The 18,739-nt window shown below is 65.4% G+C and overlaps 5 protein-coding genes across 5 annotated transcripts; 3 read left to right on the top strand and 2 right to left on the bottom strand.

The window, feature by feature from the left end:
- Window positions 1–3,097: 3,097 nt before the first annotated feature.
- On the top strand, window positions 3,098–3,816 carry EMIHUDRAFT_368523 (hypothetical protein). The gene has a single exon (XM_005774362.1). It carries the CDS (start codon window positions 3,143–3,145, stop codon window positions 3,602–3,604), a length of 462 nt encoding a protein of 153 aa, XP_005774419.1. The 5' UTR covers window positions 3,098–3,142; the 3' UTR covers window positions 3,605–3,816.
- Window positions 3,817–4,043: 227 nt separating this feature from the next.
- Window positions 4,044–4,780, bottom strand: EMIHUDRAFT_368522 (hypothetical protein). The gene has a single exon (XM_005774361.1). It carries the CDS (start codon window positions 4,760–4,762, stop codon window positions 4,304–4,306), a length of 459 nt encoding a protein of 152 aa, XP_005774418.1. The 5' UTR covers window positions 4,763–4,780; the 3' UTR covers window positions 4,044–4,303.
- A 7,031-nt stretch (window positions 4,781–11,811) lies between these two features.
- EMIHUDRAFT_368520 (hypothetical protein) lies at window positions 11,812–13,299 on the top strand. The gene is made up of 3 exons (XM_005774360.1): window positions 11,812–12,629; window positions 12,725–12,831; window positions 12,950–13,299. Exons 1-3 carry the CDS (start codon window positions 11,824–11,826, stop codon window positions 13,078–13,080), a joined length of 1,044 nt encoding a protein of 347 aa, XP_005774417.1. The 5' UTR covers window positions 11,812–11,823; the 3' UTR covers window positions 13,081–13,299.
- A 243-nt stretch (window positions 13,300–13,542) lies between these two features.
- On the top strand, window positions 13,543–15,196 carry EMIHUDRAFT_240655 (hypothetical protein; the record flags this gene model as incomplete). Its single annotated transcript, XM_005774359.1, has 5 exons — window positions 13,543–13,563; window positions 13,687–13,851; window positions 13,916–13,974; window positions 14,053–14,172; window positions 14,242–15,196. 5 exons carry the CDS (start codon window positions 13,543–13,545, stop codon window positions 15,194–15,196), a joined length of 1,320 nt encoding a protein of 439 aa, XP_005774416.1.
- Window positions 15,197–16,974: 1,778 nt separating this feature from the next.
- On the bottom strand, window positions 16,975–18,579 carry EMIHUDRAFT_240653 (hypothetical protein; the record flags this gene model as incomplete). The annotated part of the gene is made up of 1 exon (XM_005774358.1): window positions 16,975–18,579. One exon carries the CDS (start codon window positions 18,577–18,579, stop codon window positions 16,975–16,977), a length of 1,605 nt encoding a protein of 534 aa, XP_005774415.1.
- Between the last annotated feature and the right edge of the window lie 160 nt (window positions 18,580–18,739).

The raw sequence follows: 18,739 nt of genomic DNA, 5'->3' as shown, positions 1-18,739 counted from the left end.
GCCGCCGCCGCCGCCGCCGCCGTCGTTTGATCAAGCTGAAGCAAGGCAGGACCCGCCGTCTAGCGACAGCGGATTCGCCGGCGTTGCGGCGTTTCCCCCGGCGTCCTTTCCTCCGCCCGCCGTCGGCGCGATGGATTCCTCTTCGCTCGACCTCTTTGGAGGAGCGTTCGCACCTGCGCCGGCTTGCGTCATGGCGTCCGCCGACATGGCCAGCAGTGTCGATGTGTCGGTTCCAGCCGACCCGCTCGCCACTTCGGATCTGGGTGATTTGGCCAGCGGAGGCGGGTTCGTTTCCCTCGCTCCGACCGCAGCCGTGACCGCACCCCAAGGCGGTTCGAGCGGAGCGGGCACTTCCTCGGAGTCGCTTGGCGAAGAGCTGAAGGGGCTCAAGCTGAAGGCGCTCAAGGCTCGCGCCAGAAGCGAGGGCGTCTCCGAGGAGCAAATCGAGGACGCCGACGACGCTGACGACCCGAAGGCAGTAGTGATCGAGCTCATCCTCGCGCGGCAGGCCGCCAGTCCTCTGGGCGCCGTTGCTCCAGCTTTCGCGCCCGCTGCCGCGACTTTCGACGGCGGCAGCATCATGCCGACCTTCGCCGCGGACGCATTTGTGACTTCCGCGCCTCCTGCAGCGGCGAGCAGCTTCTCCGCTTCGTTTGACGCGCCTAGATTTGACGGGCCTGCTGAAGAGGGCGCTTCGAGCCTCCCAGCGAGCTTTGGCGACTCCCTGGCCTTCCCACCCGCACCCGCCGAGGAGTCTCTGGCGGCGGCCAACTCGAAGCCGTTCGGGTTGCCCTTGCAGGCAGGCTCTTTCGGCGGGGGCTTCGCAGCCAGTGACGACCTTGCGAAGGACGGTTTTACACCCACCGGACCCAACGATGTCTTCGCGCCCTCCGCGCCCCCCGATAGCTTCGGGCCAGCCGCGCTAGCCGCGCCCTCTGCGCTGGGCGACAGCTTTCCCTCCGCGCCGGCGGACAGCAGCTTCGCGCCTGCAGCGCCTGCCGCGAACACCTTCGAGCCTTCCGACACCTTCGCGCCCTCCGACACCTTCGCGCCCTCCGCGCTGGGCGACAGCTTTCCCTCCGCGCCGGCGGACAGCAGCTTCGCGCCTGCAGCGCCTGCCGCGAACACCTTCGAGCCTTCCGACACCTTCGCGCCCTCCGACACCTTCGCGCCCTCCGCGCTGGGCGACAGCTTTCCCTCCGCGCCGGCGGACAGCAGCTTCGCGCCTGCAGCGCCTGCCGCGAACACCTTCGAGCCTTCCGACACCTTCGCGCCCTCCGACACCTTCGCGCCCTCTGCGCTGGGCGACAGCTTTCCCTCCGCGCCGGCGGACAGCAGCTTCGCGCCTGCAGCGCCTGCCGCGAACACCTTCGAGCCTTCCGACACGTTCGCGCCCTCCGACACCTTCGCGCCCTCCGCGCTGGGCGACAGCTTCGCGGCTGCGGGTGGCAGCGAGGAGCGGGTCCGCGAGGCCGAGACGGGCTGTGGCGCCAAGGACAGCTTTGGCGTGCTGTCGGCTGATCTATTTGCGGAGCCTCCCGCAGCGGGCACCGCGGTTGCCGAGGGCGCTCTCGCCGTGGGGACGAGGTGCTGGTACACCTCTTCGCAGGACGGCAGCAGGCTCTTGGTCGAGGTGCTCAAGGTGTACTACGACGACCCTCCTCCCTACTACTCCATCCGCATGCCAAACGGCTCCGAGCGCAACACCGTCCGCGAGAAGCTCGTCGTCGCGAGCGACGCGGAGATCGCGGCCGCAGAGGCGCCGGGCGAAGCGGCTGGCGAGGCTTCGGCCGCTCCTGTGGTGGACGAGGCCGGTAGGTGGCACTTCGAGGACCAGGGCGGCGCCGTGCAGGGGCCCTTCTCGCTCGCGCACATGCGTGCCTGGCACCGCCTCGGCTACTTCCCGCCGTCGACGCGAGTCCGGCAGGGAGACGACGGGGCGTGGTCCACAGTCGCACTGGAGCCCGAGATCACCGAAAACGAAATCACCGCCGACGAAGAGGGCACGGCAGGCGTCGGGCTAGAGCCTGGCCTCGCAAGCAGCGGCTCCGCGCCAGCAGCCGACACCGGCGCAGCCCTCGCGCCGGGCCTCTTCGGCGGCGCCGTCGACGCGGCGCCCGTCGTTGCGGCAAGCGCCGGTCTTGCCGCCGCGCTCGAGCTGCCCGGTGACAGCGAGGCGGCGCTTGTGGCGCCGATGACGGGCGCTGCGTCGAGCGACACGGCGGCGCAGGTGATGGGTGCGAGCGACATCGCCCCAATGGGTGCGAGCGACATCGCCCCAATGGGGGTCGCCAAGGCCTCCGCGGACCCGTTCGCTTCGTTTGCTGCCACCGCCCGAAGCGCGCTCTCCGGAGCAGCAGCGGGAGCGGCCGAGCTGACCGCCGGCGTGGCGAAGGATGAGGGTGGAGGCGAGAGCGCAGCAACGCCGCCGGGGGATGGAGCGGTGCTGTCGCCACCTCCGGCTGAGGAGATTGTGGCGCTGGAAGGCGCATCAGCCGACACCGGCGCAGCCCTCGCGCCGGGCCTCTTCGGCGGCGCCGTCGACGCGGCGCCCGTCGTTGCGGCAAGCGCCGGTTTTGCCACCGCGCTCGAGCTGCCCGGTGACAGCGAGGCTGCGCTTGTGGCGCCGATGACGGGCGCTGCGTCGAGCGACACGGCGGCGCAGGTGATGGGTGCGGCGGCGCCGGTTGCGGAGAGCATTGTCGTGGTGGACGGCTGGCTCGCCGACAGCACGGCACCCCCCGCTGCTGCGGCTGGTGGGGCCGGGGCCGGGACAGGCTTTGGCGCGGCCGGCTTCGACAGCGGCGCGGCCGGCTTCACCAACAGCGGGCCTGGCTTCGACAACAGCGTGTCCGGCTTCGGGACGAGCTTTGCCCCCGCGCCCACCGAGGCCGCCTTCCCGCCCGCCGCCGTGCCGCCGCCAGCCGATCGCCCCTCCGGCGGCTTTGGTGACCCTTCCACTTTCTCACCTGCGCTCGCTGAGCCCGCAAGCTTCAGCTCCAGCAGCTTTGGCGACGCGTCCAGCTTTACACCCGCGCCAACCGAGGCCTCGGGCTTTACGCCTGCCGCTGCCCCGCCGCAACCGTCGCCGCCGCCGCCGCCGCCGCCGCAGCAGCAGCAGTGGGCGACGACCCAACAGCCGATGCCGCAACACGGCCACTCGTACGGCGCAGGAGCCAGCAGCTACTACCCGCAGGCTGCAGCGATGCCGCAGGCTGCAGCGATGCCGCAGGCGCCGCAGCAGCAGTACTACCCGCAGCAGCAGCAGCAGCAGCAGCAGCAGCAGCAGCAGCAGCAGCAGCAGCAGCAGCAGCAGCAGTACCACCACCACGGCTACGGTGGGTATCCCGGCGGCATGGCGGGGCAGATGTACGCAGCCCAGCCGCAGATGTACGCTGCGCAGATGTACGGGCAGCAGCAGATGTATGGGCAGCAGCAGATGTACGGGCAGCAGCAGATGTACGGGCAGCGCATGTACCCGCAGCAGCACGCGGGCATGGGCCAAGCGCAGCCGCAGGGCGCAGCCGCCGCGGCGCCCAAGTCGCTGCAGCTCAACCCGACCACCGTGAACCCGCTTGACAACATGTTCGGCAAGAAGAAGTGACGCGCCAAGAGAACGAGGGCACCGCGATCGTGTGTACTGTACCCGGTGGGGGTTTGCTGTGGGTTTGATGCGCCGTGTAGCTTGTAGGTGGTGTCTGGTGTGTTGCGTGCGCGAACCGCGATCGCGGTGTCGGCGTCGTCCGTCGAGGCCGAGACTCTGACTGTGGCTCTACCGACGGCACGCACATCTATGTATAGCCGGTTTAAAGCCGTACACCCGGGCAACGCAAGCTCCTTTTTAAACATTAAAGCCGTACAGAGTTTGGTACGATTTTCTAGCTATATGCTCTCCGTCCTCGACATTTGATGGATGATGCCTGCCTTCTCAGGAGTTTGTCGGCACGTCGCGTCGTCGGCGCGGCGGCGCGCAGCGGCGGGCGCTGACGTGCTCGGTGAGCACGGCTGGGTGGCTGGGAGCGTTAAAACAAACTCGACCGTCGGTATCGTATCGTATGTTTGTGGGGGAAATGGATACTAAATCGGCCGCTACGGAGGCAGATGGTTGTGAGCGAAGTGTAGTACGAATGTAGGTGCGCTGCCTCGCGCTGGACGGACGCGAGACTCTCCCGAGCGGCTGTGCGGACGGGAGCCTGTGGCTGTGGGCGATTCCTCCGGTAGGGGGGCGATAGAAGGCGGAGAGCAGTAGAACTAGGTGGCCGACCGTAGCGGACAGTGAAAGGCGCACTGAGACAACCCTGCTCTAGCCTGTCTGTCCGTCTCGCATAGAGCGAAGGTGTTGCGGTGGCGCGGGCAGTCCCCAGCCGTGCCGGAAGCCCTCCGCCGCGGCCGCAGTGAAGGCGTGCTGAGAACGAGGCGGCGCGGCGGACGGTCCGAGATGAGACGCCAGGTTCAACACCGCGGCGGCCGGCACCTCCGCCGACGGCCGGCGCAGCTCCGCATCAGCCAGCGCCTCCGCCGCGAGCAGCGCCAGCTCGGCACGTTGCAGGTCGGCGGTTAGCTCCGCGGCCGCAGCGGCGGCGCGTCGGTGCGGCGGCACCTCGCCTGGCATGGCCTCGTGGAGCTCTGCAAGGTGGACCTGGAGGTTGCCCTCAGCCTCGATGAAGTCCTGGACGATCTGCGACAGGTCCTCGCCGGCGCTCAAGGCGCGAAACATGCGGCGGCACGCGTCGTGCCCGGCCTCGAGAGCGGGCAGCGCCATATGTGTGTGTATATGTGCAGATGTTTGTGCACACGCGAAGCGCCACACGGCCAAGTCGCAGCGGAAAAAATAAGACCGGAGCTTGTGTTTGAGGCCATGTCGTGTGTGCCTTCGCTTGTTCCTATTCGTGCAAGCCCCACCCGACTGACGGGCAGGCGTGCTTGCTCTACATGAAACGTCTAAAGGACGAAGGAGGGAATCCGGCCCGACGGCGGGCGGAGAAGACGGGCACTGGACCAGAAAGGACTGGGAGAGTGTGAATGGAGGGAGGGACACGGTGGACCGGGACACGCGGTGGTTCGGACATCCCCCCCCTCGACGTAGTCGAGTAACTCCCGATCGACGAGAGGAAAGTGTCCCTCAGAGTAGAGAGACTGTGGCTGCTCTACTAAGCCACGAATGAAGTAGCGGACAGCGTTGCAGGGGCCGTCGGCGATGCTGTCGATGCAGGCGACGGTGCAGAAGCTGGCAGCGCTGATGCCACCGATGTAGGTGACGACGAGAGAGCCGACGACGCTGTAGAGGCTACAGGCGAGGTCGTCGACACGAGCTTCGGCAGAGAGGCCGAGGCCGCTGGTGCTATCGGCGCCACCGTTGAGTGGAGCGGCGGCAGAGAGGCCGATGGCGTCATCGGCGCCGTAGTGGAGTCGAGCGGCGGCAGCTACGGAGTCGTCAGCGCAATGGCCGCCGAAAGGAGCGACGGCGAGAGGGACGGCACTGCCTTCGGCGAGACGGCCGACAGCTGAGTCGGCGAAGCAATCGACGGCGAGGCCATCGGCGAGGCCGTCGCTGAGCCGAGCGACGGCGAGAGGGCCATCGGCGAGGCCGTCGCTGAGCCGAGCGACGGCGAGAGTGCCATCGGCAAGTCGAGCGACGGCGAGAGAGCCGACAGCGGAGTCGGCGAAGCAGCCGACAGCGGAGTCGGCGAAGCAGCCGACGGAGAGGCCATCGGCGAGGCCGTCGCTGAGCTGAGCGACGGCGAGAGAGCCGTCGGCAAGTCGAGCGACGGCGAGACGGCCAGCGCTGGAGCCGGCGGCGAGGCCGTCGAGTTGAGCGACGGCAAAGCGGCCGTCGACCTGAGCGACGGCGGAGCAGCCGATTGTCTCGGCGAAGCAGCCGAGGGTTCCGGCGAGGCCGACAGCGCTGGAGCCGGCGGCGAGGCCATCGAGTCGAGCGACGGCAAAGTGGCCGTCGACCTGAGCGACGGCGAAGCAGCCGATTGTCTCGGCGAAGCAGCCGAGGGTTTCGGCGAGGCCGACAGCGCTGGAGCTGGCAGCGAGGCCATCGAGTCGAGCGACGGCAAAGCGGCCGTCGATCTGAGCGACGACGGCAAAGCGGCCGTCAACCTGAGCGACGACGAAGCAGCCGAAGGTCTCGGCCTCGGTAGAGCGGCCATCGACCCGAGCGACGACGGCAAAGCGGCCGTCGACCTGAGCGACGGCGCGGCCGAGGGTCCCGGCGAGGCCGACAGCGCCGGAGCCGGCGGCGAGGCCATCGAGCCGAGCGACGGCAAAGTGGCCGTCGACCTGAGCGACGGCGAAGCAGCCGATTGTCTCGGCGAAGCAGCCGAGGGTTTCGGCGAGGGAGCCGCCGAAACTAGCGACGGCGGAGCAGCCATTGAGGGCTACACATGCTGGCGGTGTTGTGAAGCGTTCAAAGCCCCGATCGCAGTCCCCATTGGCCCAGTCCAGGCCAAGGGTACAGGATGCGTCAGGCCGCCTTCCGACACGCCGAGCACGATATTGCTCAGTGGCTGAGCCGACAGCAGAGGAGCCGTCGGCGAAAGAGCCAACAGCGCCGGAGCCGCTGGCAAGGCCGTCGAGTAACTCGATGGTGAAGCAGCCGTTGACACGAACGACAGCGAAGCAGCCATCGAGTCGAGCGACGGCGAGACAGTCGACAGCGGAGCCATCGGCGAAGTGGCCGACAGCGCTGGAGCCGCCGGCGAGGCTGTCGAGTCGAGCGACGGCAAAGCGGCCGTCGACACGAGCGACGGCGAAGCAGCCGAAGGTCCCGGCAAGGCCGACAGCGCTGGAGCTGCCGTGAAGGCCCCCACCAGGCGCGTCGATGACTGTGACTGGTGTACAGTAACTGGTGACGGGAGGCGGGGGGCCGAGTAGGACGCCTCCGACGGTGAAGACGTAGCCAACATGCGAGGAGGCGTTGACTGACGCTGCAGTCGCAGTGAGAGCATGGGCGCTGCCCCAGACGGTGGAGGCGGCGCCGGTGGAGATGCAGGTGCGGAGGCAAATGATGCTGGCGGGGAGCGAGATGCTGCAAGTAGGGCCGCAAAGAAAGACGGCGAGGCAAGGTGACTCGGCGCAGTAGGCGAAGCCAATGAGCTCCCGGCTGTCGATGGAGGTGACGGCGATGAAGACGCCGTCAAGCTCACCAGCGATGCCAGCTGGTGCACAAATGTGGCTGGTAGCGGGAAGCGCAAGCGGAGTGCCATGATGGTCACCCCAGGGGGCGCTCCCAGGGCCAGGAAGTGGGCAGCCGGCGGCAGGCCCCCTGGCGGCAACATCACCGGTGGTAACGCCGCAGGCGGACGTCGTAGACCACAGCCAGTCTTGATGCGAATAGCGCTGGACGGTAAGCGGTGAAGTGCCAGAGTGCGAGTAGGACTCGGAACGGAATATGGGCGTGTCAGGCATGATCTGACGTGGGATAGCGTGTTGGGCCACAAAGGGCTGGCGCGACCAGTCGAGTCGCTGCCACGTGCAAGCCCCACCCGACTGACGGGCAGGCGTGCTTGCTCTACATGAAACGTCTAAAGGACGAAGGAGGGAATCCGGCCCGACGGCGGGCGGAGAAGACGGGCACTGGACCAGAAAGGACTGGGAGAGTGTGAATGGAGGGAGGGACACGGTGGACCGGGACACGCGGTGGTTCGGACACTATTAACAACGAAGTCTAGCTCAAAAAATAAGACTTTCGCACGCTGGGAATAGGACCGCCGCAGTTCTCCCATTCCTCCCTTGTTGTCTTTTTTCTTTCTTTCTTTCGCCGCAAGCGGCGTGGCGTGGAGCGGTTGAGCATCCCTCCGGGGGCCCCTCTGCGCCGGGGAGGCGTTGTTGGAGGCTAGGACGCAAGCAAGCGTCCGTCGCCTTTGTTAAACCGGGGCCCACTCCGCTGTGCGCTCCGACCCGATTTTTTTGAGGGCCATGAAACAAGCATTTAGCTTTAAGGTGTTGCTGCGCAAAAGAGGGGCGGGGCGGGCGCGCGGCGGGCGCGGAGAGTTCTTTTTGGAGACCAGACCTTTCGATGGTTCATGATTTCTATGTCTATCTATCATCAACATCATGACACAGCTGCAAAAGCGGTATGGTATGTACAAGTAGAGGAACGAGTGGAGAGGACAGGGAGGGACGTGTCCGGGGGGGGGGGGGCAGCTCGGTTGATATAAAACGGATTTTGCATCTCGGCTGCATCCAATGGCGGATGGGCGGCCTCGGATCACGGTCACGTCGGCGAGGACAGCGACGGCGTCGTTGGGGAGCGCCGGGGCGAGGGCGTCGACCGACGGGCGGCGCATCAGGGACCCCTCGCTGGCGAGCGGCTGGCGCGGGAGGTCACGGAACGGGTCGAACGACGGGTCGAGCTCCCCCCAACGCGTCCCCAGTCGTGAGTGGTGGGATGTCGTGTGTGGGTGTTCGCCCCGCCTATTGCTCTATCCTGCTGCGAGACGGACGTGTTTTGACAATCAAAATCTACCTCAAAATTTGCGGCCGACCCTCGAAATTTGCTGATCAAAATTTGCGGTGGCCCGGAGCGAAACCTGTGGTTACTGGTTTGGCCAATCCCCCGGTCGAGGCCGCGGTCGAGACGGTGAGCGCGGCCGAGGTCCGGAGGTCCTCGCGGGCGTGGCGGAGTATGGCCCGAATTACCTGCTGCCGCAGCCCGCGGAGTCTAAGACAGCGCGGCGGAAGCGGCTGCGCGTGGACACGGCGGCGAGGATCTACACGGAAACTAGAGGGTGCTGTAGGGAAACTAGCAGGAAAAACGGAAAGGAAACCAGGCAGGGTGCGAGAGGAAACTCTCGTAAAGCCCAACGCCTTAGCCACCCTTTATCTTGCGCGGTTAGCGGGCGGGCGCCTTGCGGGCAGAGCCCTTAGCCACCCTTTATCTTGCGCGGTCAAAACTTCCCGCCAGCACTAAAAAGAAACAAATTCTCCCTGTTTTTGCCACCTTCCCAGTCGCTCCTCACCGCAAAGAAAGAGAAAGACCGCTCAACTCGAATCAACGCGATGATTCGCCAAGCTGATTCGCCCTGCCGTGCGCGCTCGCCCCACTGCCGTCGCGATCGCCTGCCGGTCTGCAAGAGCCACGCCCGCCGCTCTCAGGCGGTTGAGCAGGTCAGGCCTATCGATCCCGGCCAGCGCGCCCAGAGAGCAGCCAAGTCCCTCCATCGCCTCCAGCCAGCCGACCTGTGCCGGAGCGTATTCGCGAAACAGCTCGGAGAGAGTAGCCAGAGGCACGGTGACGCAAACTGCTCGCGACGCGGGGTCTTTAAAGTGGCGGAGCTGGTGATGGCCGCACGAGCACTGCAGGTACCACGGAGAGTTTCGCGGGTGGTGGACGATTCGCATCGCACGCTCCTCGTCAGTCCAGGTGGCAACAACGCACTCAAAGTTGACGCACTCACAGCCCGGCTCCATGCAGGCATAGAGACTCTCGCCCATGATGCCCTTGCCCATGGTTAGCGCACACACCAAAGCGGCCCCACGGCGACAGTAGTACGAGAGAGAGGAAAACAGACCACCAGCGAGTCGGACGGACGGACGGAGCGTGTCAAACTTTAATGCAATACTGGGCCGAAATTCTTGCGCGTGTGGGGCTCCGAGATGGCGGAGGAAAACTTTCATCTTTTTTCCCTTTCAGAGATGGTAGAAAATAAATCGAAATATTTTTTACGGGTGGAAGTACAGATAGATATCAGATTTGGAGCCAAAAAGGCATAAGACAGACAATAGGCACAGGTAACGGACACGATGGACGGGCTTGCGAGCGGGTGGGTTGCAACGCAGTCGTTGTGTCTTCGATTGAAAGTTGTGGTGTGTGCTGAGAGAAAGACGACAGATGTGTGTAGATGTGAGATTTTCAGTGTACGTACTTTTAGCTTACTGGGAGAAAAGGGAGGGGGGGTTGTGTTCCATGGTGTTCTCTAGGCCCCTAAGGGCCCTACGCGCGGCGTGAGAGCTTGGAAGCGAGCTTTGCACGGCGATCGAGGATGGCGCGGTTCACCCCCTTCACCGAAGCGATGGAGATGCGTTCCGCGTGGTGTGACACGAATGAGAGGCGGGAGTGGGGAGGGTACGCGGTGCGGTCAACGCCCGAGCGTTGAGCCTTGCGCGCAAGGCGGTTGATCTTTGCAACTGCTGGCGGCGAGAAGCCACCGCCGAACTCTCTCAGTGGATGTAGCTCTTACGTACGTACCCGAAGGTGAACTGCTGAAGGGTATTTTTGAAAACAGGGGCTGAGAGTGCTAGACAACCCAAGCAAGGGAGGGATGGGAGGACGGCACGCCGCCACCACAGGGATTTTAAGGAGAGGAGCGAAACGGACGGACGGAAACATCCCCCTTTTATGCCTGACCCTGTGCATGGCCTCTCTGGGGGTGAGCTGGGTCGGCCACCTCCGGGTCTGCAACTCGCACGGCGGGTCCGCATCCGGGCGAGCATCCGAGGCCCGCGGTTGTCCTTTCGCTGGGCGCGACCGCCATGGAGATCCGCTGCCCACAGATCAGTGCTTTTGTCGACTATTGCTCGCTCTCTGTGCACTCGCAACGCCAGAGGCCGTGCTTGGAGAATGCGTCGCAATGCTGCTGCGCCTGTGGATTGAGCCGCGGCGCAAGCTCCATCGGTGAGCTGCGGTGGCGCGCCGGCCGCTTCATGCATAGCTCTCCGGCGAGCGGCCGCGAACGCGCTTCCGTCCGCCGTTTCATCGAGTTTGCCCGAGTTGTAAAATGCAATCGAATTTGCCCGAGTGGTAAAGTGCAACTTTGGCATTTGGTAAAAGTTGCCCGAGTGGTCTGCGGGGAAAGAACCAAAGCGGCGGGGCGGCCCCAAGAGCTAAAGGTCAACATCCCCTCCGGCTACGACAATGTGAACCTGATCTGGTCCTCACGGGGTTGACCCGTCTCCTCCAGATCGAGACGGACTTCATGAACGGCCGAGCAATATTTCTTCATTAATATTATTAATTGATGCCTTTTGCACGGCTGAGCCCCCCCCCCCCCCCCGCCCCTCCCCCGCGCCCATTCCCTGCCCTCTCCCGCCACACACTCCGTCAGAGCCCCCTCCCCTCTTGCACAACAGGAATTTTGACAATTATACGTCGACGAGTTAAGGCACAACTCTCAGTGGGAACGCTGGGGTCCAGGGGAGGAACAAAATGAAAATTGATGGGCTTGCCCATCCCGGAGTGGTTCGACCCCACACAAATCCGAGACGGTGACGGGAGGCGTCTCGGTGGTCTCAGGCCCAGTGAGGTAGTGCATCAGACTATCCCGGATCCTGCTGAACAAGCTCCTCTTGTAGCTCGATCGGTCACACCGCCATCGCCGTCGGGGAGAGGGGGGACGACACTGCTTTGGCAGCGTGCACCTCGATCCTGTACCGTTTGTTATGACCCCCTCCAATGAACACCCCAGTGAGGGAGGGCGAGACGATCGAGGGGTCCCGTACCATGCGGAATCGACCCTATCCAGTGCTCAGGTGCTCAGCTCTTACCGGTCTTACGTACGTAGCCGAAGGTGAATGAACTGCTGACAGGGTATTTTTGAAAACAGGGGCTGAGAGTGCTAGACAACCCAAGCAAGGGAGGGATGGAGAGAGAGATTTTAGAAAACCAACAATAAATCACGTCTCCTGGGATGGGAGGACGGCACGCCGCCACCACAGGGATTTTAAGGAGAGGAGTGTGGTTAAAGAAAGAAAGAATTCTTCAAATACAAGCTTCTCTCACAGCACACTGGCACGACAAGGGCGCGGACTTGCGCTCACACCGGCAACCAGAAAGAGAGAAACGAAGCAATGCCACCAAGTTTGCGGGCTGGTGCCATGTGCAGGCGGGCGAGCTGCTGCCTCCTGCTGGCCTTCCCGCTTGCCACTGGATCACCCTGGGGCCCGAGCGGGCCGCGGCTCGCTCCTGCACCGCCCGTGCCGCAGCCGCAGTGCTTCGACACCTCGCCCGCCGCCAAGCTGCGCGGCGGGTCTATAGCCGGCACGTGCGAGAGCGCAGCGCTCCGCGAAGTGAAGGAGTGGCACCCGGTGCTGCTTGCGCTGCTGGGGACCTCCTTCGGCTGGTTCATGACCGCGCTCGGCGCCGCCGCCGTCATCATCAAGCGGCTCGGCCTGCCGGAGCCGCTCTTCCGGAAGGTGCTCGACTTCTTCCTCGGTGTCTCTGGCGGCGTGATGACGGCCGCGTCGTACTGGTCGCTGCTCGCGCCGGCGCTCGACTTTGCCGAGCAGCAGGGCTGGGAGGAGGGCTGGGCGGCGATGCCGGTCGCGCTTGGCTTTGTGTCTGGCGGCGCGCTGCTGCAGCTGACCGACCTGCTGATGAGCAACCTGCACGAGTCGCTGGAGGACCTCTCGCTCTACAAGAACGTCGCAACCTCGGAGGGGTCGGCGACGCGGTCGCAGCGGCTGCGCCGCCTGCTGCTGCTCATCATCGCCATCACAATCCACAACTTCCCAGAGGGCATGGCGGTCGGCGTCGCGTTTGGGGCGCTCGGGTCGGCCCCGGGCGCGACGTTTGGCAAGGCGGTCTCGCTCGCCATCGGGATCGGGATCCAGAACTTCCCCGAGGGGATGGCGGTCTCGATGCCGCTCATGCGCGAAGGCATCTCCCCGCTGCAGGCCTTTTGGTGCGCTCTCCTCCCGCCGGCAGAGTGGCCGCTGCTCCTCTCTCCTCTCCCGCCCTAGCCTCCTCCTCTGGCGACGGGGGAGGCCCGTGCTGCAGGTACGGCCAGCTGTCCGGGCTGGTGGAGCCGATCGGGGGCGTGCTCGGCGCCGCGTTTGTGCAGTACTGCAAGCCGATGCTCCCTTTCACCATGTCCCTCGCCGCTGGCGCGCCGCCCTCCCCCTCCCTCCCTGCCGGGCCCTTCTCCTTGCCGCGGTTCGCCCTCTCACCCCGACGGGCCCTCTCCCGCCTGACCCCTCCCGCCGCACGGGCCTGCCCGCGCAGGCGCGATGATCTTCGTGGTCGCCGACTCGCTCGTCCCCGAGATGCAGGCGCACGGCAACAAGGCCATCGCGATGCAGGGGCTGATGCTCGGCTTCGTCTTCATGATGGTCCTCGACGTCACGCTCGGCTGACCGAACGCCAGCGCCGCTCACCCGCCGCTCACCCTGCCACTGCGCAGACACCACCGAGGTCGCAGCTAGTGGGCGCACACACCTCCTCGAGGAGATGGGGCGGATCAGGCGCGCACACCGCTCGTGCGCCCGCAACGCAACCGTCCGTGTACAGCCGCTCCGGTACTATTGTGGGCGTCGTCCCAGACATTGCGAAGTGTTTGTGCGGGGCGCACCTATAAAAGAAAGAAAGAAAACCTGGATAACACAAACAAGCCCGGAAGTGGGCGGACAGAGGGATGATGTTGGGGGACCTTTGATGATTGATCGTGCTTCGTGGCCGAGACGGGACAGAGATCAGAGGTTGAGGACGGGTTCGATGCACTAGCCGCTGCCGTCGCTGGTAAGTCAGCGCCGATTCCACTGGCGAGACGCTGTTCAAAGGCAAACCCCCTCCAGCGCGCAGCTGCAGGGTACGCTAAAATGGCATCGGGACAGGCGCAGGTACATCGTGCCCGCCGGTCTCATCCTGGCCGCACCCGTGTCGCCCGCCGCGCCGCCGCCGCCGCCGCCGCCGCCCGCCGCGCCGCGCCTCCTCCGGCCGAGCCGCGCCGCCCTGCGGCGCAGGAGCAACGTGTCAACCTCGAGAACTCAATCAAGCTGCAGCGAAACATGATGAAGATGGTGTTTGGCGAGCTTGCCTACCAGCGGCAGCTCTTCCCGGAAGACTGCTTCGAGCTCAAGGAGATGGGCGGGAACCACATCCACACCTTGTCCGCCGAAAGCGACAATGTGCGGCCGCCGTCCTGCTCCCTCCGCCCTCTCTCGTCCTCCATCCTTCTCCCGCCACCCGCAGGTCTACCACGAGCAGGTCTCCCGCATGATCTCCTGGTACAGCGACGACAGCATTTTGGAGTGAGTTCGGCCCCGCCACGCGCACCATCTCCTGCGCCCGTAGCTCCCGCGCTCACACCCGGCCCGACCGGCTTGCAGTGCCCTGCGCAACGGCTACCTGGAGAAGGTCATGTTTGTGCTGGCCCACGACCAAGCCTGTGAGCACCCAATCGAGGTCTGGGACCTCAGCTACACCTACGAGAGCGACGACACCGTCTCGTCTCGCTTCACCCGTCGCTCGGGCGGGGGCGGCGCGCCCGCATCGGAGAGCATCGAGGTTGCGCGCAGCCGCCCAAAGGACAAGGTCACCAAGGACTACATCCGGGACGTGGTCAAGGTCGTGCTGCGGCGGCTCAGCCTGCTCCTCCAGGGCCTCGATGACGTGCCGCAGGAGCGGTGGTGTGGCATGAGGCTGCTCTACCGCGACGATGTGACGCCCAGCGACTACGAGCCGTCCGGCTTCTCGCCGGCGCCCGCGACCGTCGCTGGCGCCGGGTCGTTCTTTTTTGAGCGCCCGGCAACCTTCTTCATGGTTGGCAAGGTGTCGACCGGCCACCACGCGCTGTCGCTTGGTGTCGCGCTGCCGGAGATGCCTGGAATCGAGCCCACCGCGCACGATGAGGCGTGCACCACCCGCGACGGCAGCGGCTACCGCTTCGATCTCGTCCAGGCCGCCGACGGCCCTCCCGACGACGAGGACGAGCTGCGAGGCGGCGTCGGGCTGCGGGGCGGTCGTCGAGGGAACGGCGAGGACCTTGAGCGGCTCACGCAAGAGGCGAGCGAGGGTCTGGAAGACCACATCGGTGCGCACATCACGGCGCACGACCTTGCCGCCGAGCTGGAGGTTGAGGCGATTGTCGCCGAGGAGGTGCTGCAGCGTCTTCAGGCGGACGGTCGCGTGTCGTGCCTGAAGCCGAACCCGCAAGGGCCGCCCACCCGCCAGGTGCAGCGGTTCCCCTCCGGAGCGACATCGCAAGATGAGAGCGCGCACGAGTGGACCGAGGTCGACGATGGGCCCTCCGATGCAGAGACCGTGGCGCACTGGAACTCCTCCCCGCCCCCGCGCGACCGGAGGGCCGCGTCCGGCGAGGCCTCCCCCCGCAAGAAGCTCCGCGTGCCGCTCAAGAAGCAGCCCATCGCGCATCAGAAGCAGCCGCTTGGCGACCAGCTGCAGGCCACTCGCTCGAGCAAGCGGCAGCGCAAGGCCTCGATGTCCGAGCCCATCGCTCCGGCGCGCCTCTGAGCGCATGCCATCCGTGGCGCCAAGGCAGAGGCGCATGTCCGGCCGGGGCTGATTGCCCTCGATGAGCGTTGCCTGAATGATGGGGACTGAATGATGGGGACAGCGCCGCGGTTGCGTGTGCGGCGAGTGGCTACCTGCAGCAGGCCCGTGAAGACGATGACACTTCTCACGCCGCGCGCCCGTCCCACGCATCCCCGACCGAGTCAGAGACAAGCCTGTGTCAGGACGACAGGGCGTCACGCGCGCCGTGCGTCACGAGAGACCGAGAGCAAGCTCGGTCTCAGCACAGACACACCACATCGATGGAGCCCCTGGGCGCCTGATCAGGATTCACGTTTAGCTTATAGTACAAAAGTTGCGTGTAATAGCTTTAGAAAGCCGTACAAAAGCTCAATATACAATAAACGGGTGCGCCCCCCCGCTCCGTTCCCTCTCGCAGCCCACACCACGCAAGTCTCACCGCGCTCCCCACCGCGCGCCACTGGTTGGGTAGTAGTCTAAGTTCTGAGCCTCGAGGCTGGACGGGTCTAAGTGTGGCTAGCCACGCTGGAGTGCTTGCGCGGTCTAAGATCAGCGGGAGCCTCTTACATCGGCTAAGTCGGCCGTGGCACGGCCTGGGGCCAGGAGGCTCCCACCGTGATCAACGATACGGCGCAGCCCCCAAATTTTCTTCGCCTGCGGAGGGCGATGGATCCTCTTCATGCTTAGCAATCGCCGCCTCAGCATCCTCCTCTTCCGATTTTCGTTGCTGCTCCTTCATTCTTGAGCGACGTCTAGCCAAACAGTTCTCACATGACACGAAGCTCCTCAAGCTTAATCAAACGCGTGACGGTGAAGCCTGTGTGTGCTGGTCCTCTTTGAACGATCCGCGCGTGAGGTAGCATAGGGCCTTGTTGGCAGCAGCCAGCTTGTTGCGCTGCTTCGTTGCGATGAGCTGATTGGGATCGCAGAAGTGCATGCCAAGCACCACCACGATCTTGAAGCAGAACACATCGCAACCGCATCGTCCGCACTGCCATCGGCATGCCGCGCCCGCCGCTTCGCCGCAGCCGCCTTAAGGCACGCATAGCGGCAGCACATGGTGGGGGGGGTACTTGAGCAGGCGTTGCGCGCCGCAAGTAGCGCACTGGCCCTGGGAGAAGGCGATATGGCGTCGTGCGCGGCATACGCGGCATACGTTGGTGGGACGCGTCCAGGTATTTCGGGTAAACCTGGAGGCTTTTCAGGTATACCCGGGTTTTGCCCGGAGTTGGCCTTATGTCGTCTAAGTTCATGGCCCCCGACCATACAGCGTCTAAGTCCGAGCCCGGCTCCGTGTGGGGGCTAAGTTGAGCGCTCGCTCGCTGCAGAGGCTAAGTGTAGAGCGACCCTCTAGCCCTACTACCCAACCATTCGCGCGCCGCCGGGAGGGGGAGGCGGCGGGATCCGCCCTCTGAGAGCCCCCTCTGAGCCCTCTCGCGGTGTCTCCGAGGGAGCCCTCACTACGCTGCAGTCCGCCACACCGTCACACGTCGATACACACACCGTCTTGTGGTCTTCGTTGTGTCAAAAGAGTTGAAGGCCCTCTACGCGCTCTACGCACTACGGCTTCGTACCGTATTTTGTGCAGCAAGACGGGCCACCCCGCGCGCAAAACATAACCACAAGAGTATGGGTGTATAGCGAGACCGTCGGGCGACAGACACGAGACACCTGACGAACGTTCACAACGCAGGCCGAGTAGTTCCAATTTACACACAGAGCACAATGTCGCAGCTACACGCGCAGTCGGTACCATGTTAAAGACGAGAGCACTGAGTACCGAGAGTCTCCAACCCGTCATCGCCGTCTCGTTTAGGGTCCGGCGGCTCTTTTGCCCGAGCCAGAGCCACTGCATCGCCCTCCGTGGCTTCGGCGCCCTCCCGTTGCAGGGCCCTCGCCCGCGCGACGCGAGCCATCTCGGGCCAGTCCGTAGTCCGGGCCAGGTGAGCGTGCTGCCCCACCACGACGAGGCCGATGGCCGCGACGAGGCCGAGCCAGATGCCTTGGACGCCCATGCCGAAGCGATAGGCGAGCAGCGAACCTCCCGGGACGCCGACAGCGAAGAAGGCGAATATGTTGAGGGTCGCGGGCGCACGCAAGTCGGCGCCGAGCCCGAACAGGACCTGCTGGCTCCACCCAGGGGCGAGGGTGGCCAGGACGGAATACAGGGTCGTGACTGGCATGAGCGACACCGTCGTCTCGAGCACCGCCGCCGCCTCCTCGCTCTCGCCCTCCACGAAGAAGGTTGCGATCCGCCGCCTGTTGGAGACGACGACCGCCGCGAGCGTGATCGATGAGAGGGAGGCCGCGACAAGCGCCACGCCCCCGGAGAAGCGAGCCTCCTGCCCCTTTCCCTCTCCCAGCAAGTTGCCTATGCGATTACACGCCGCGAGGCCCCACCCAAAGACGAGCAGGAACTCGCAGACAAAAACCGTCGTGCAGATGGGGATGGCGGCCGTCACCGCGCACGCCGCCGCGCCGCCGCCGCACAGCCCAGACGCCACGAAGAGGGTGCACTCCCAGCCTGCCCACTCGGACATGGTCATCGCGGCGGCGGGCGCGCCCTTGCTGACAATCTCGCTCCACCCTTGCAGCGCCTGCCGCCCCTCGCCCCTCCACCGCGGCCACGACCGGAGGCGGTGCCGCCGCAGCACCACCGGCGCTGCCAGCCAGATCAGCAGGCCGGCCAGCAGCTCGGTGATGGTCATCGCGAGGGGCGCACCATCAAAGCCAAACGAGCGAGTGAGGCCGATCACCAGGCCCACTTGCAAGGGCGACAGGGCGGCGTTGACGAGCATCGGCAGCCGAACGCACCGCTGCGCGTTCAGAAAGGCGGCCAAGTCCACGTTGGCGGTCACGCCGGGCAGCCCGAGCAGCCGGATCCAGACGAAGCGCTGCGCGTTGGCGACGACCGAGGAGGGCTGGCCGGCGGCCGCGAGGAGGGGGCCGGCCACGGCGGTGAGCGGGAGAGAGAAGCAGAGCATGCAGGCCACGTGGATGGCGAGGAGCCGCATGAGGACCGTGCCGACCCTGCGGCTGTTGCCAGCTCCATGCGCTTGCGAGAGGAGCGGCGCGGCGCCAAAGGTGGAGGAGCGGATCAGCATCAGCTGCGAGACGTTGCAAACCATGGACCCGATGCCCGCAGCGCCCACGAGGAGCTCTCCTTCCGGGAGATGGGCGACGGCCGAGAGCAGGAAGATGCGAGGCGCAAAGCCGACCACCGAGGTGACGGTCTGCGGCCAGCCGAGGACGGCGAGCTCGCGCACCTCCAAAAGGAAGCGGCGGTGCAGCGGCGACGCGAGCAAGGCGGAGCTCCCGCCGACGTCTGTGCCAATCACCGAAAGCCTTGCCTCGCGGCACATGTGCGCGAATGCCTAGATCTATCCAGCACGGCCCGTGGAGCGACGGCAGCACGGCCGTGGAGCGACGGCTGCACGGCCGTAGGTGGAGCGGCAGTCGCGATTGTCGATCCCACACCCGCCGCCCACCCCGGCCGGGAGAAAGGGGAGTGCCAGTTTGGGA

The sequence above is a fragment of the Emiliania huxleyi genome (assembly GCF_000372725.1).
Source record: "Emiliania huxleyi CCMP1516 unplaced genomic scaffold EMIHUscaffold_313, whole genome shotgun sequence".
Lineage (NCBI taxonomy): Eukaryota > Haptophyta > Isochrysidales > Noelaerhabdaceae > Emiliania > Emiliania huxleyi.
The sequence above is the reverse complement of the archived record's forward strand: the minus strand, read 5'-3'. Positions and strand labels throughout refer to the sequence as shown.